At 43.7% G+C, this 16,377-nt stretch overlaps 2 protein-coding genes across 2 annotated transcripts; both read left to right on the forward strand.

Moving 5' to 3' along the window:
* Positions 1-1,528: 1,528 nt before the first annotated feature.
* Positions 1,529-3,407, forward strand: exoc1l (exocyst complex component 1 like). The gene is made up of 3 exons (XM_071901778.1): positions 1,529-1,649; positions 2,078-2,256; positions 3,141-3,407. Exons 1-3 carry the CDS (start codon positions 1,529-1,531, stop codon positions 3,405-3,407), a joined length of 567 nt encoding a protein of 188 aa, XP_071757879.1.
* A 1,297-nt stretch (positions 3,408-4,704) lies between these two features.
* smc2 (structural maintenance of chromosomes 2) lies at positions 4,705-15,780 on the forward strand. The gene is made up of 25 exons (XM_071901833.2): positions 4,705-4,995; positions 5,236-5,385; positions 5,469-5,591; positions 5,760-5,798; positions 5,892-6,002; positions 6,126-6,170; positions 6,290-6,523; positions 6,823-6,972; positions 7,282-7,515; positions 7,798-7,957; positions 8,169-8,286; positions 8,790-8,928; positions 9,040-9,159; positions 9,372-9,576; positions 10,238-10,373; positions 10,659-10,783; positions 10,996-11,189; positions 11,357-11,500; positions 11,833-11,907; positions 12,223-12,342; positions 13,055-13,255; positions 13,382-13,498; positions 13,792-13,952; positions 14,586-14,733; positions 15,070-15,780. The coding sequence occupies exons 1-25, from the start codon at positions 4,828-4,830 to the stop codon at positions 15,253-15,255; spliced, it is 3,603 nt and encodes a 1,200-aa protein (XP_071757934.2). The 5' UTR covers positions 4,705-4,827; the 3' UTR covers positions 15,256-15,780.
* Positions 15,781-16,377: the final 597 nt, after the last annotated feature.

Genomic DNA, 16,377 nt, shown 5'->3' on the forward strand with positions numbered 1-16,377 from the left:
AAATCAGCCCTTTTGGCCTTGTTCACTGCGGTGTGGTTTGCTTATGGAAAAGTCGTTTTGACCTGCATCTCACTAATTGGAACTAAAAAAAAAACATGTGGAAAAGTTAGACTGCCTCCGCCTGTCAGTGCATCTAGTAACGCATTGTTGTGTGACTCCATGATCTCTAAAGAAGTGTAATATAAAGTAACATACTTTCTGCACTTGTAAAGTGTCTCCACATAAGTGCTTCAGCCCACTGGTACCTGTTCTCAGAGATTGAATTACTGTCGGATAATGGAAACTGGCAGAGTGCTATGGGACATCCTTTCCCCCCACAACAAACGTTTAATCACAGAGAAGTGTTGGGCGCCGTGCCACATTATAGAGCAACCTCTATATGTGACTGAGTGAGTGAGTGAGTGAGTGTGTGGATGAGAGAGAGAGGAAGACAGAGAGAGGGAGAGAGAGAGAGAGTGTATGTATGTGTGTGTGTGTGTGGATGAGAGAGAGAGAAAGACAGAGAGAGAGAGAGATTGAGCGTGTGGATGAGAGAGAGAGATAGACAGAGCGAGAGAGAGTGTGTGTGTGTGTTTGGATGAGAGAGAGAGAGAGTGAGTGAGTGTGTGTGTGTGTGGATGAGAGAGAGAAAGGCAGAGAGAGAGAGAGTGAGTGAGAGAGAGTGTGTGTGTGTGTGTGTGTGTGTGTGTGGATGAGAGAGAGAGAAAGACAGAGAGAGGGAGGAAGAGAGAGAGAGAGAGTGAGTGTGGCTGACAGAGAGAGAGAAACAGAGAAAGGGAGAGAGAGAGTGAGTGTGTGTGTGTGGATGAGAGAGAGAAAGGCAGAGAGGGAGAAAGAGAGCGAGAGAGAGAGAGAGAGAGAGAGAGTGTGTGTGTGTGTGTGTGTGTGTGTGCGCGCGCGGCGAGGGAACACATAATCACATCCCACCAAACTATATGTCTATGCTTCACCTCAGCTGCATTCCACTGCAGTAAATGCAAAACTAATGGAGGCTAATCCATATTTTGCAAGAAGCCTTAATCAATATTGGGATGGCCAGCCACCAGCCAGCACCAGGCCGTCACAGTGGGGCTTAATTGAGACTGTAATAGGGTAAATTGATGGGAAGGTTGGCCTTTAATTGCTGCCTCGAAGTCCCACTGGGGCTTGTTGGTATGAAGATAATATCATAATGAAAGATAGTAACATGGATCGTCAACCCTGACCACTGTAGAGTGTGTGTGTGTGTGTGTGTGTGTGTGTGTGTATGTGTGTGTGTGTGTGTTGCAGAGTGAGAGCTCATGCCACACACACAACCACATACTTGCGGGTTTTTTCTGACCAGAGGAAACATCACCACCACTCTCTCTCAGGTTCCAGTCTTCTCTGGTGTCACTCTCTCCCTTTTTCTATTTCTCTCTCCATCTCTCTCTTCCTCTCACCTGCGTTCGCCTGGGTCTTCTCGTCCCGTGCCACTTCTCTCCGTCCGTCCTCTCGCTGACACTTGCTCCATCCGTCTCCCTTGATCGCTCCCCGCCTCTCTCCGGCGATGTCGTCCCTGCTGAAGGAGGAGATGCAGAGAGTTCTGTTCCGACCCGAAGGACAGAGGCTGGTGGAGTTCATAGAGATTGAAGAGCCGTCGCAGGGAAGACATTTCCTCTGTGTCTCAGGTGGGCAGGTTTTGTTCATCTGATACATGTGAAACTAATTCTAAGTTATTATAAAATCATAAATACTGTATACAAAAATGCTAAATTGTGTCTGTGTCTCTAGATATGAATTGATGGGAAAGATTCTGTTCTTCTAGTATGTTAGAAGGAAATCCTTGGAGTGTAAAAATGTTAAATTATGACATTACAGTTTTATTTTGCAGATATTTTTTTTGTTATAGAGTATATTTTTGTTGGATAAAGTAATATTAAGATGGATTTGGTTGTAGAGAAGCCGTTAAGGATATGTGACGAACATGATATGTTCTTGTACGACTGTATGTGTATATGAGGCCACTACTTTTACTGCTGGTTGCATCTCTGCTGCTGCACTGCACCTGTTTACTTGGGGGGGAAAAAACAGGTTTTGTTTTCCCGTTGCTCTGCAGTTTTGAAGAACAAAGCTGTGCAGCTGTGTATAGTGAGATGTCAGAAGTCTCAGCAATCCTCAAAGTCCGCATCCAAGAAGTCCCAGACCAAGCGCTCCACTTTTCAGGACTCCTACAAGAGGACAGAGGTCTGGTCCCTGCAAGACCTGAATCTTGTGGATGGACGGGACCCCGATGTGGTAAGAGATTTTGCTTGTTGCTGCCTGAACACATTTTCCCATTACAAAAAAAAAAATTGCTTTGAATTATATATCATAACATATCTGTTGTAATCAGCTGGAATCTTGGGTTTCACTCCTTAATATTGTGGTGAGATGTGATGAAGCAATGTGCATCTCAAACTATATATTAGTCATTTCAAACTGTAACTTATTTAATTCATTATTGTTTAAATGTCTCACTGTGATTTTGTGTGTGCGTGTGTGTGTGTGTGTGTGTGTGTGTGTGTGTGTGTGTGTGTGTGGACGCCGGGAGGAATAGCAATTGTCATAGGGGATTCTGAATTTTAAAAAACAAACAACAAAAAGAAAACAAATCTTAATCTATTTGTTGTGCACAGACACATCAATAATAATGTCGTAATCTGGAGACAGTCATTCAGACACCTCAATAAGCCATTCTGGAGTGGTCAATGCTAATAACATAATTCATGCTTTTATCAACAACATTTAGTAGAGTCATCTCCTCACCTTCAGACATTCAAAAGTCTCTTCTTCTCCTGTTCAAAATGCAGCAGACAGGATTTTAGCTGGTACAAATACCAGCTAGCCTCTGGCATCTCTTCCCTGGTTACCTGTCGGGTTTAGAATTGATTTTAAGATTTGACTCTTTACTTACAAAGCACAGTTACAGTAGGTCTGGCCCCAAATTATATGGCAGATCTTTTAACCCCTTATGAGCCAGTGTGCAGCCTCGGATCCTCAGGATAAGGAAAGCTTAGGCCTGCAGAATCATCATCTTTTAAATCCCTTCTTAAAACTTATTTCTACAGACTTGGCTGTCTTCTTGTTTTGACTCATTTGAATTCATTTTTATGACCAACGATTGCTGTTTACTTTTGCAGGACGACCCGTGCTTCCTGCTGCACTTTGACAAGGTGCGTTCAGTGACCGCCATCACCTGCTCGGCCAAATACGCCCTGGTGCGCGCCCTGGTGGCTCTGAGCGACCAGCACTGTCAGAGGGCGCTGACCCTGCGGAACTTTGACTGGGCCTACATCACGCCCACCTCCTTCTACTCCAACAGAGGAGACTGTGTGGTTCTAATGCAGATCTGCTTCTACGCATTCAACCTGGTGTGTCTGTCCATGTGCCCCGTGCCCCTCGACTGAGAGTGGAGTAACACGGTGACTGTGTGTGTGTGTGTGTGTGTGTGTGTGAGAGAGAGAGAGAGAGAGAGAGAGAGAGAGAGAGAGAGAGGGAGAGGGAGAGGGAGAGAGACAGATACAGACAGAGTGTGTTTTGGTAAGGGGCGTGTTTCGTGTTTCTGTGAGTGTGTGTGTGTGTGTGTGTGGGTCAGCAGGTTTATGGATGTCACTGTGTCTAAGTGGTGATGAGCAGGAGGTCTGGATGGAGTGAAGGCTTGTGGTTTGTCTTCCATTAAGGGCTTTTGTCTTGCTGAGACTAATATTCCAGGCGTCTTCACTGCTAATGCAAGTTCTGTGCTACTTGATAGATATTTGTTAGCTGTGTAATCTACTTTTCTTTTTCTTTTTGTTTAACTCTGAATGTAAAGGATCCTTAAGCCTGGTGTCGCCTTAATATGTTATTGTAAAAAAAATAATAATTTCAAATGCAAAACAAATAAAACAGAATTCAACAGTCTTTTTTTTGCCTTCTGCACTCTGAAACCCTAGCGAAATATCATTATAAAATATAATTAATATTTTTTTTATAATATTCCCATAGGGACTTCTATGGTCTATGGTACTCACTAGTGAGTTTACAGTGACCTTATCATACTTCATTTTCTGTGTTATCACTATATTCCTACTGTAACTCATAGTGTGCCTGTGGTTCTCAATAGTGAGTTTACAATAACCTTATCATACTTGATGGTATTTCTAATCTCCTATGGTATCACTATAATATTCCTATAATAATCCTTTAGGAATCATACATAGTTTATATTTTTGCTGTGATTTGTATGGCATCCTTCTCAAAATCCTTCTCAAATGATTACTACAGTTCTTTTTCGTGAGGGAATTTACAATTTTATTTTTGTTTGTTTTGCAACTTTTTTTTTTTTTTACATAACTATTGACCTGTTATTTCTGACTGATGGCAGGAGTTAGTTTTGGTTTTGATATTTTACTATCTCTGTGTGGTTCAGCTTTCTACCTACAGGTGGCGCCAAAGCCCTGCTACATGCCAGAGGGCTTTTAGTTGCCTTAGAGATTGCCTGACGGAAAACAATGAAAATATATATTCTAAACCACGTCGTCAATATATTACTTAAAATTTTTTTAAACAGTTGTATTTATATTTCGATCATTATATTGAATGTGTACACATATCATGTTAAAATAACTAAAATGTATTCGTCCCATCTCCGGCGCACAGCGGACGGAAGAGCGGCACCATGTCTGCCGCCAAAATTCAAGTTCGAAGAGAGAAGGACGAGTTTTCGTGTTGTTGTCCGTCTTGAACACTGGCTCACAGGCTAGTGCTTCAACTTTTACTTTTACTGGTTTGGAATTGAAAGTCGACAAGCCTCGCCTCTGAAACTTGCGGAGAAAGGACAGCGCAAAGATGCACATCAAGTCTATTATTATTGACGGATTCAAATCCTACGCACAGAGGACGGAGATCAACGGATTTGATCCTCTGTTCAACGCCATCACAGGACTGAACGGCAGTGGCAAGTCCAACATTTTGGACTCGATATGTTTTCTTTTGGGCATTTCCAATCTCACCCAGGTAAGTGAGTTGCCAGTTATTAACCCGCTAGAAGGTTCAACGTAAACTAGCAGTGGATAGCACTGCAATAACACTGACAAAGAGGAAATAATTTTGTCACGCTAACGTAACGTTATGTCAGTGACGTTATGCACTAAAGCGTCATCTTCATAATTTCTCCCTACCATAATGTTAGCTCACACAGCAAAGCCGGTCATTCTTTTAATATTAACATCCCTTTCTTCCGTTTTCACTTGACAGGTGCGAGCCTCCAACCTCCAGGACTTGGTCTACAAAAACGGGCAGGCCGGTATCACCAAGGCCACCGTGTCCATTACCTTTGACAACTCCAACAAAAGCCAGAGCCCTCTTGGGTTTGAGACCCACGACGAGATCACCGTCACCAGACAGGTTGGTGAAACAGGAAAACATGGCTTGTGAGTGCCCTTATGTATGTGAAAACAGGGTTATACATGACTGTTTTCTTCTCCAAGGTGGTGATTGGCGGCAGGAACAAGTACCTCATCAATGGGGTGAATGCCAACAACACCAGGGTGCAGGACCTGTTCTGCTCTGTCGGCCTCAACGTCAACAACCCACATTTCCTCATCATGCAGGTCAGAATGCCATCTGTAGTCTTATGTCTGCGGCAATGTGATTGTGTTGAGGCTTTTTAGAACAACAAATCCCATTCATATCTAATGGAGATTTGTTTTCTGCTGTTGTTGCAATTCCAATCACATCCCTGTGACTAATGTGTATACATCATATTTCGAATGTTTTAGGGGAGGATCACCAAGGTTCTAAATATGAAGCCACCAGAGGTAAAGCATCTACATCTCACATTTAGACCTCTTTGATACATCTCTTCCTGCCTTTTTCCAGTCTTCCATTCATGTCTGCCTCATTTCTTTCAGATCCTTGCCATGATTGAGGAGGCAGCAGGCACCAGGATGTACGAGTGTAAAAAGATTAGCGCTCAGAAAACCATTGAGAAGAAGGAGGCCAAGCTGAAGGAGATTCAGACTGTATGTCAGACACCCAATCTCTCATCTTTTGAACAGTGTTTCCTGTGGTAAACTGCCACAACTAGTATTGTCACCACTGTTAGTGATATTTGACTAATTCCCTTTTGATTATTCTCCTTTAAGATTTTGCATGAGGAAATTACTCCCACCATGCAGAAGTTGAAAGAGGTAAGTTGTTTCAAAATTCCTATATTGATGGGTATTGATCAGCTATTTCTGTTGTCCCAATCATTCTTCATAAAACAAAAAAAAAACGTTTTACAATTTTTTTTTCTCCCCACCTGCAGGAACGCTCATCGTACCTGGAGTACCAGAAGCTGATGCGTGAGATCCAGCACTTGTCACGGCTGTATGTGGCCTGGCTGTTTGTGTGCGCAGAGGAGACCAAGCTGAAGTCGGCGGAGGACCTGAAGGGCATGCAGGACAACATTACCCAGATGCAAGCCTGCATGGCCGAGAACGAGCTTAAAGTCCAGGAGCTGTCGGCCCAGATTCAGGAACTGCAGAAGAAAAGGGACCAGGTACTTGGGAATGCTATTGAGGAATAACACCACACCCTTGCACAAATTCACAATTTTTCCTTGTCTTGCCATCAGCAGTTTCTTCAGAATAATTTGAAGATCCATTTGAATCTTCCTTCTTCTCATCTTTGGATCTTGACGCAGTTTTTATTGTTGAAAATCAGATTCTGTGCCGCGGGGTATGATCCCGATATTGCATATTGCATGTTTTTACTTTCTGTGCTGTAGGGAAAAAGATGCGGGAGTCATATTCCGTTGTCTGGCACCTGATCTGATGTTTGTTATCTGCCGCTCTGTAGGAGGTGTGTGGAGTATTGAAGTCCCTGGAGGAGACTCTGTCTGAGGTGCAGCGCGTGGACGCCAAGGCCCAGAGTGCCCTGGACCTGAAAAAACAAAACCTTAAAGATGAAACCAAGAAGAGGACAGAGCTTGTCAAGAATATGGAGGAGGTGATGAGACCAGACTACTGGTTGTTGTCTTTTTTTCCCCTCTGTCAGTCAGTTAGTGTCAAATGGACCTCAGTCGTGGATTAAATAGATCCTATAGCTTCGGTTTCCCTTTGTGCTGGCCTCATCTGTGCTCATATGAAGGTCTTTTTGAATTAAAATGAAAGTCACTTGTTCAACTTTTGTAATCTGTTGTCAAAGAAGAGCTTGTTAGCAACTTAAATTCATATACCGTGAGGGCGATACTTGCATCTGATTCTCGATCAAAACTGTTCTCTCTGCTCCTCCATCTCTCCCTCCCGCCATCCTCAGGACAAGAAAATGCTCGTGGTGAAAGAGAAGGAGGTTTCTAAGCTGACGGAGAAGCTGCAGGCCCTGCAGGAGGAGGGCCAGCAGGACAGCACGGCCCTGGAGGCAGCCGAGCAGCATTTCAAGGCTGTGTCGGCAGGCCTCTCCACCAACGAGGACGGGGAGGAGGCCACGCTGGCCGGGCAGATGATGACCTGCAAGAACGACATGAGCAAGGCCGATACTGAGGCCAAGCAGGTGAGGAAACCACTCGGACACATGTCTGCGTGCGGATGTGGTGTTTCAGGTTGGTTCGTTTTTTTCAGCATGTCAACTTATATTTATTTCTGTATATGTGGGTAACAATGTCAGCTTGTCAGTTTAGACTTAACCTTTTCACTTGCTAGACAATGCCTGGATATGCCTTGTGGACATGCAGCTTCTCAAATGACTCCTTGTTGGGAAAACACTTTACTGGACATTATCTGTTTCTACTAATCTATCACACATTTCTGCCTTTGTTCTTCTCTGCCTTTCTAGGCCCAGATGACCCTGAAGCATGCCCAGGCTGAGCTGAAGACCAAGCAGGCAGAGGTAAAGAAGATGGACAGTGGCTACAAGAAGGACCAGGACACCCACCAGGCTGTCAGGGGCAGCAGGGAGAAACTACAGGCTGAGCTAGCCAAACTCAACTATGAAGGTGTGTGAAGGTGTCATTCCCCTAATCATAAAACCGTATTTCAACGCAGTGTGAGTCATAGTAATTGCAGAATAACAATGCTAGTATTTCATTCCAGTGTATTGCGGTATGTGCTCAAAGACAACTCCCATTCTTATTATACATTCTGCAATGTTAGGAGCTTAATTATGGGTGTTTGTGTGTGCGCGTGTGTGTGTGTGTGTGTGTGCAGATGGCAAGGAGGAGAGTCTGCTGGACAAGAGGAGGCAGCTGTCCAGAGAGGCTTCTAAACTTAAAGAGACTTATGAGACCCTTGTGTCTCGCTTCCCCAACCTGCGCTTTGACTACAAGTAAGGAGTTGTATAAACTGAACACTCGTCTCTCTGACTGTACTTAAAATTACAAAGAAAAGAGTTTTTAGTTTTTCTGTTTTTGTTTTGTTTTTTAGACAAAGAAGTCCCATTCATTTCCAAAGGAAAATAATCTTTTTCCTACCTTGATCTGATTTTTGTGTTCCTGGTCACATCCCTTTTAATAGAGCAAATTAAGTTAGTCTATTCTAAATGAAATTATCTCATATAAATCCCTCACAACTGGCTATAAACTGATTGAATCTTAAAGCTAAGTCACTGTGTTTGTCTGGATAATACATTTGCAGCCTGACTGTAAATGTGTGTGAGTGTGAGTACACATTACTGGAGTCATGGGGAAATGGGGAAAATTCCTAATGGAACCTCCCATAAAATTTGAAATCACTGTCTCATCATGTTGCCCCGGGCCCCTGGAAATAGGTTTAATGACCTTTGCCAAGCAGCAGTGTGTGTTGTATTAATGCTGTGCTGCTGTGCTGTAGGGACCCGGAGCGCGGGTGGGACCGTAGCAGAGTGAAGGGGCTGCTAGCCAACCTGATCACAGTCAATGACGTCTCCTACGCAACAGGACTGGAGGTGGTGGCCGGAGGACGACTCTATAACATAGTAGTGGACACAGAGGTAAGATGGAGAAATATCTGTGTATAGGAGTGTGTGTGTGTGTGTTCTAATTGCATTTGCATACCAGCAGGACAGTGTAACTTAAAGAGGTGGTCATTTTTTGTCTGCTAGGTGACGGGTAAGAAGCTGCTGGAGAAGGGGGAGCTGAAGCGAAGGTACACCATCATTCCTCTGAACAAGATCTCTGCCAAGACACTCAACCAGAATGTGGTTAACACCGCCAAGAGCCTGGTGAGAGAACATGGCCTTACTAACGATTGAATTCAATTTATTAACCCTAATTGAATCACTGTGTGGAGCAAGGATTTAGAATTGTGATCATCCAATCCGTCTTGCAGTCTCTCTTGCGTTGCATGACACAGCGCTCACGCCTTTCTGTGACTCTCCATCCCTTCTTCACTCCTGTTCTGTCCCTTCTCTTTCCCCTCTCCCTCCTCTCTCAGGTTGGAGAGAACAACGTGCACGCAGCTCTGTCCCTGGTGGGCTATGAGGCTGACCTCCGTAAGGCCATGGAGTACGTGTTTGGCTCCACGCTGGTGTGCGACACCCTGGACAATGCCAAGAAAGTGGCCTTTGATAAGCGGGTGATGACCAAGACTGTCACCCTGGGAGGGGACATCTTTGACCCGCAGGGAACTCTGAGTGGAGGTGAGAGCAAGGGAGATGCAGGCGCTCCATGGAGAGTCCAAGAGTGTGTGAGTCATTAAGTGAGTCATCAATAACTAAGGTCACTAGGTGGCGCTTGTAGAGAGCAAGGAAAAGACAAACAAGAAAAATATGCATTAAAGTTGTGAACTGTACTGCACCAGTACTGTACTGGCCATCTTTTGCACCCACATAATAATGTGTTCTTTGTCTTTATATGGTGTCTTTTCCCCTGTCCTTTTTAATGGTTTTCAACATTATTTCCCAGGGGCTACAGTTTAATATTTACTGGCAGGCTAATACTGGTACATTTCATAAATTTTCTGTTGACGGCAACTATTTTATACACGTTAATGACTAGGAAAAGTTCATCGTGAAACCCCTACCATGCGCACACACATGCACACAAAGGAGTTATTCTCAATCTTAAAAGGTCATCGTGATATAGTTAATTTGATCTGAGACAGTTATTTTGACCAAGAGGCGCCTGCACGCCTCTAGATGACAAAAAATTGTCTCTCTTACACACGCATCCACAACCTTACTAAATCACTTTTCACTCCTAGCCACACGGTACAAATAGTCTGTGTTATCTTGTCACACCAATGTCTCTCTCTTTCCCTGCCCTTCCTCTCCTCTCCACACACCTCCCTCCTCCCTGCAGGAGCTCGCTCCCAGTCGGCATCAGTGTTGTCCAGTCTGCAGGAGCTGAGGGAGGTGCAGGACAACTTGAATGACAAGGAGGCCCAGCTTCAGGACACCGAACGACAACTGGCCAGCCTGAAGGGAACCGCTGAGAAGTATGCAGACACACACACGAAATACATACACAAGTCGAAATGACACAGAATGCACTTGTAGGCGAGTCACTTGTCTTGAGTTCCACTTTTACATAATTCCTTAGAAATCATAATACAAATCCCACCACTTCTCCACACTGTAACATCAGCGTCTCGGTGACCTGCAGCTTGGTTCAGATCTTCTCTCTGTATTTCTCCAACCTTCACTCTCTTATAATCTTTGTCCTTGCCTCCCCCCTTCCCTGTACCCTCTCTCCTCCACTCCGCCCCGTCCCCTCCCTCCAGGTACCGTCAGCTGAAGCAGCAGTATGAGCTGAAAGTCGAGGAGGAACAGATTCTGCAGGCCAAGCTGCAGCAGAGCTCCTTCCACCAGCAGCAAGAGGAGCTGGAGAGGCTGCGCAAGGCCATCGGTCAGGATGCAGCGACGCACGCACACTTAAAATCACTACATGTATCGAAGCACAATGCATATATACTGTATACAAACAGAAATAGTGATGTGGCCCAGGCTTACTCGCACACAGATCCAATGGCAAATTGCAATTGAAATGGGAGATATAACAGAGTTGCATTAATTTGCCATGTTTTTGAAACTTAAGTATGCGTGTGTGTGTTTCTCCAGAGGAGAGTGAAGAGACTTTGCGCAGCACTAAGGAGGTGCAGAAGCGGGCCGAGGAAAAGTACAAGGTGCTGGAGAACAAGATGAAGAACGCTGAGGCGGAGAGGGAGAAGGAGCTGAAAGCCGCACAACAGAAACTCAATGCAGCCAAGGCCAAAGCTGATGCCTTCAATAAGAAGCTCAAGGAGAAGCAGCAGGTACACCGTCCAGAGGCACACACACAATCACACACACAGAATAGCATATAAACCTCAGTTGCTCATCATCTCCATGCATTACACTGTATCACATGCAGCAATTTCCATAATTGGGGTCATTTTTCCCATCCTAATTTTTTATTTTTGCCGTGTGTGTGTGTGTGTAGGAGTCTGACGCGGTGGGCCTGGAGCTGGAGGAGCTGCGGAGGGAGCAGACTGGCTATGAGCAGCAGATCCAGGCTGTGGACGAAGCCATGAAGGCCATCCAGGAACAGATAGACAGCATGGCTTGCACTGTGTCCCAGAACAAGGTATGGTGTCCCTGCATGTTTGGGAAGGCACATAGAGTACTTGTCATAGCCAAATTTGAAAATGGGTACTTGTGAGGACATTTTTACCCATCCTCAGCAGAGGTCAGGCTCGTTTTAGGCCTAAGATTCAGGTTAAGTGTTTAGAGGTGTAATGCGTTTGGGAATTAATGAGTAAAATTGAATGTCCTTACAGGTCTATGTGTGTTTGTGGTCTCTGATCAAGTAAATCATATCCATCACCGCTCAAAGCAAGCTATTGTGTAAATGTTCTGGTGCTGTTCTCATGTATTATCCCTCTTTCACCATTCTTCTTTCTCTCTTCCGCTGTGTAGGAGGCGGTGCGTACAGCCCAGGAGGAGCTGGCGAGACAGAAGGAGGTGATCATGGCACAGGACAAAGAGCTCAAGGTAAATACAGTCTCTCCTTTGTGTCTAGGTTTTTACCCTCGCCTTGAGAGGCTTAGGTAGTAACATTGCTAGTGGGTTTCACATGAGGATGGGCGGGGTTTGAAGACTATCGAAAGCCCACACAACAAACTTGAAGGGCAAAAATGAAGCTGTTGGAACGATGAAGATAATCGTGACTTTTATTAAACTCTTTCCACATTTTGAGTTTCCTGTTGGCAGAATACATCTGTTTATTTCTCTTTCTTCCAGTGTGGACTGTTCATCAAGTGATTTCTTTTTTTTTATTTCTTTTTTTAATCTAATGGAATTGTCCAGGGGAAGAGCACGGAGGCCAATAAAATACGGGAGCAGACCAACGAAGCCCAGCTGAAGATCAAGGAGCTAGAGCACAACATTAACAAGCACCGCAAAGACAGCCAGGATGCTGCTGCCAAGGTGCGTGCACACACACACACACACACACACACACACACACACACACATTAAATATTACCTCAGTTGTTCCTCCACTCCACCCACTACAATAATATTTAACTGGGGAAAGATGACTTGCAAGCAGTTTCATAAATCTTGTGATCACTACTTTGATATGTGAACTTTATATTTTTATCGGAACGTACCTCTGGACCCCTTTCTGTACATTTGGTTCCTCCACCAGAAGTTTTGATATCTATTTATCTGTCAACTGAATGAATTGATAAGACAAATAGCTTTTTACAAGCACATTTTTCTCTACATTATGTATTTGCCTTCTCTACGACACACTGCACATGCTGCATATACACTGTAAATTAATATTTTTTTCTTCATATTCACATTTTTGCATGTTTATGTTTTTCATTTCTTTTAATGCTGCATATACCGTAATAAAAATTGTTTCATTTAATTTCATATCGTAAATATTTTTAATTAATTTTCTTACTCCTGTTATATTGCGCATGCTTTAATTCATGATATCATACTTTTCATGTACTGTATGTATTTCTGCTTAATACATTCTATAATGCCCCATTTGGTCTTCTCTTATTTCTATTTCTTTGCTGCTGCAACAACCCAATTTCCCCATGAGGTTCATTAAAGTTTCATTTAATCTAGTATGATTAGGGTTTCCTAAACATTTCCCTCTCCCTTGCCTTTGTTCCTCCAGGTGTCCCGGATGCTGGAGGAGCACGACTGGATCCAACTGGAGCGCCACCTGTTCGGGAAGCCCAACACCGCCTACGACTTCAAGACCAACAACCCCCGCGAGGCCGGCCAGCGGCTGAAGAAGCTGGAGGAGACCACCACCAAGCTGGAGAGGAACGTCAACAAGAGGGCCATGAACATGCTGAACGAGGCGGAGGAGAGGGTGAGGACAAAGAGGCGGAGAGGGGGTGGGAGTTTGTGGTGTGAATGAGTGAAGGCCATGAACACTAAACGCTGTTCCCTCTTTCTTTCTTTGTCCCCCCTCTCTAAATCTCTTTCCCTCCTCCAGTACAACGACCTGATGAAGAAGAAGAGGATCGTGGAGAACGACAAGTCAAAAATCCTGCAGACCATCGAGGAGTTGGACCAGAAGAAGAACGAGGCCCTCAACATGGCCTGGCAGAAGGTCCGCTCTCTTCCTGCACCTGTCCTTTGTCCTTTCCTTCCTTATTTTTGCCCATTAGAAGTGGTAGAACCTCAGTGACAATCATGTCAGAAATTAGTTTTCATTTTTCTGAACAATGCTAACTGAATATTGGTAAGAGAGAGTAAAAACACTTCCCACAACACTCATCAATGTAGGGGCTTCAGTGTGATTTGAATGCACTGTTTACTTAGTTAGGATTCTGTATGTACTGAACAGCTTTGCGACACATTTAGTCTTGTTATTGTAATCGTCATGTTTCCTTGCTTGTGCAGGTAAACAAGGACTTTGGCTCTATTTTCTCCACTCTGCTGCCGGGGGCCAACGCTCGGCTGGCCCCTCCCCAGGGCTGCGGTGTCTTGGAGGGCCTCGAGTTCAAGGTGGCCCTGGGCAACACCTGGAAGGAGAACCTCACCGAGCTCAGCGGAGGGCAAAGGTCAGAAAAAGCACTTGTATGTTCATTGATCAGGGATAGGTTTTTTTTTTTTTTTTTCTTTCCCTTAAGAGAGCAGGCAGTCCACTCCCCTTAGGAAATGTGTTTTTACTGAGGCAGTAGGGAGTATGAAAGGGAGAGAAGGTTTCAGTTTTCCATGGATGATACTGGAATTATTAACTTTTATTGAGCACCCTGCTTTTTATTACAGACTGCATTTAGAGCTGGTGCTCTTGGATGTTTTTCTTGGTTGACCATAGTGCTGAAACAATTAGTCGATCGACAGAAAATTAATCGATTGTCATTTTGATAATTGACTGTTTTAGTGATTTATCAAGTAAAAAATACCAAACATTTGCTGGTTACAGCTTCACAAATGCTAAGATGTGCTGCTTTTCTCCGTTTCATATCATAAAATGAATACTTTGGGGTTTTTTAGTCTAAATAAGCAATTTTAAGACGTCACTTTGGGTTCCGGTAACTTGTGATGGGCATTTGTCGTATGTATTTATTTAATAAAAATCAATAGATTATTCGATAATGAAAATAATCGTTAGTTGCAGGCAGCCCGTCGTTAGTTGTTAGTCATTAGTGGATCAGTGGCTCATTGTGTGTGTATTTGTCTGTGTGTTTCAGATCACTGGTGGCCCTGTCTCTGATCCTGGCCATGCTGCTGTTTAAGCCCGCTCCCATCTACATCCTGGACGAGGTGGATGCTGCCCTGGATCTCTCCCACACACAGAACATCGGACAGATGCTGCGCACACATTTTAGACACTCCCAGGTGTGTTTACACACACACACACACACACACACACACAAACACACACACATTCTAGTGCATACACATACAAAGCCTTAAATTGTTGAAGTGTGCAGAAAATTAGCAGACATTTGTTTAATACTGGCATTGGCACGAAACCACTCAGTAGTTATTTTTAGTTCTTTATGTGTATTAACATATTCGTTGGATAGGTAATGGCTAAAAGTTTGCACCGCAATTTTTGTAATGCTGACACGCATAACATTCCCGCTTCTGTTTGTGGTCGTGTGCCTAAGAGCAAACCCTAACCAAAAGGCCTACTGCCAGTCAATCTTGTAACTTTACGTCTCCTTCCAGTTTGTGGTGGTGTCCCTCAAGGACGGCATGTTCACCAACGCCAACGTTCTGTTCAAGACGAAGTTTGTAGACGGCATGTCCACAGTGACGCGGACCGCCCTCAGCCAGAGTGACGCCAGCCTGCCTCAGAAGGGCCAGGACAAGGCCCGTCCAAAAGACAAGAGGAACAAGCAGCTCATCAGCTAACTGCTGCGCTGGAACATTTAAAATTTGCTCTGGCATTGCTTCTCTTGGCACCACATCACATTGTGTAACATTACACAATATATATAATGTTGTGGTATCTGTTTAATAACTGCTGGTGATCACAGAATTGTTTATATCTGTCTATTTCCTCTTTGGGTAGTAACTGCTCAACATATTCTCATCAGTTTATATTTGTTTACAACTGTGTTTTTGAGTCTGGTCAAGAACTTGAGGCTAGCAAGCTGTTTGCCTGTGCAACTGTTGTGTTTTTGTCTTTCTTATACTGTGTCCTCTCTGTCTTCAACCGTATGCGGTTGTGGTGTTGTCATCTTTGCCTATGTATTTTATCTTTTTTTAACTGTTAATTCCTATTTTGTCTAATCTGAGTCACTCAGTTATTCCCTGTCTCTTCTGGTCTGCTATGCCAATGCTAGTATGCTCAGAGGCACAATCAGTAAGCAGTTTAATCCTTTTTATATGCAGCTAATGTGTCTATATTTTGCTAAATAAAGCTTGTCACATATACATGTATTGTTGATCCAGTTTTTCTTGAAATTTCTTAAAAGTTGAAGATACATGTCACAAATCAGCAAAGTGCAAGTGTCTTGAGGAATATGAATATGTTAGAGATGATGTGTTTTTTTTATGCATTGTAGATAGACTAGGGTGGAGCAGTACATGTCAAAAGAAACAGCATGAGATACTTTAAGCTCAGGATATGGCAAAATAAGGGAGATTTCCTCACAGGCTTTCTAACATGTCAGTGCTGCAGTACAGCTCCCTGTGTTACAGGTTACATTATACACCTCTCATGAGGTTGATAAACCAAAACACCTCATATTTTTTTACAGGGACACTTAACTCTTCCTTACTCCCTTACAAATAACGAAAATGCAATACAAATATCACAAAATGTCATGCAGCTACTACAGGTCAAAAAATATAACAGTAAATACCATTAAGTACGGTAAGGTCACAGAGGAAAATCGAATGTCACTAGGACCAGTTGTCCTGGCAACAGACCACTAGCATGTTTATTTTTAATCACCATAAGCAAAAAATACAATTGCTTCCAATTTAATTTCGTCGTTTCAACTTAATACTCGTTTGGCAGAGGTGTTG

This window comes from Centroberyx gerrardi, chromosome 3 (genome assembly GCF_048128805.1).
Source record: "Centroberyx gerrardi isolate f3 chromosome 3, fCenGer3.hap1.cur.20231027, whole genome shotgun sequence".
Lineage (NCBI taxonomy): Eukaryota > Metazoa > Chordata > Actinopteri > Beryciformes > Berycidae > Centroberyx > Centroberyx gerrardi.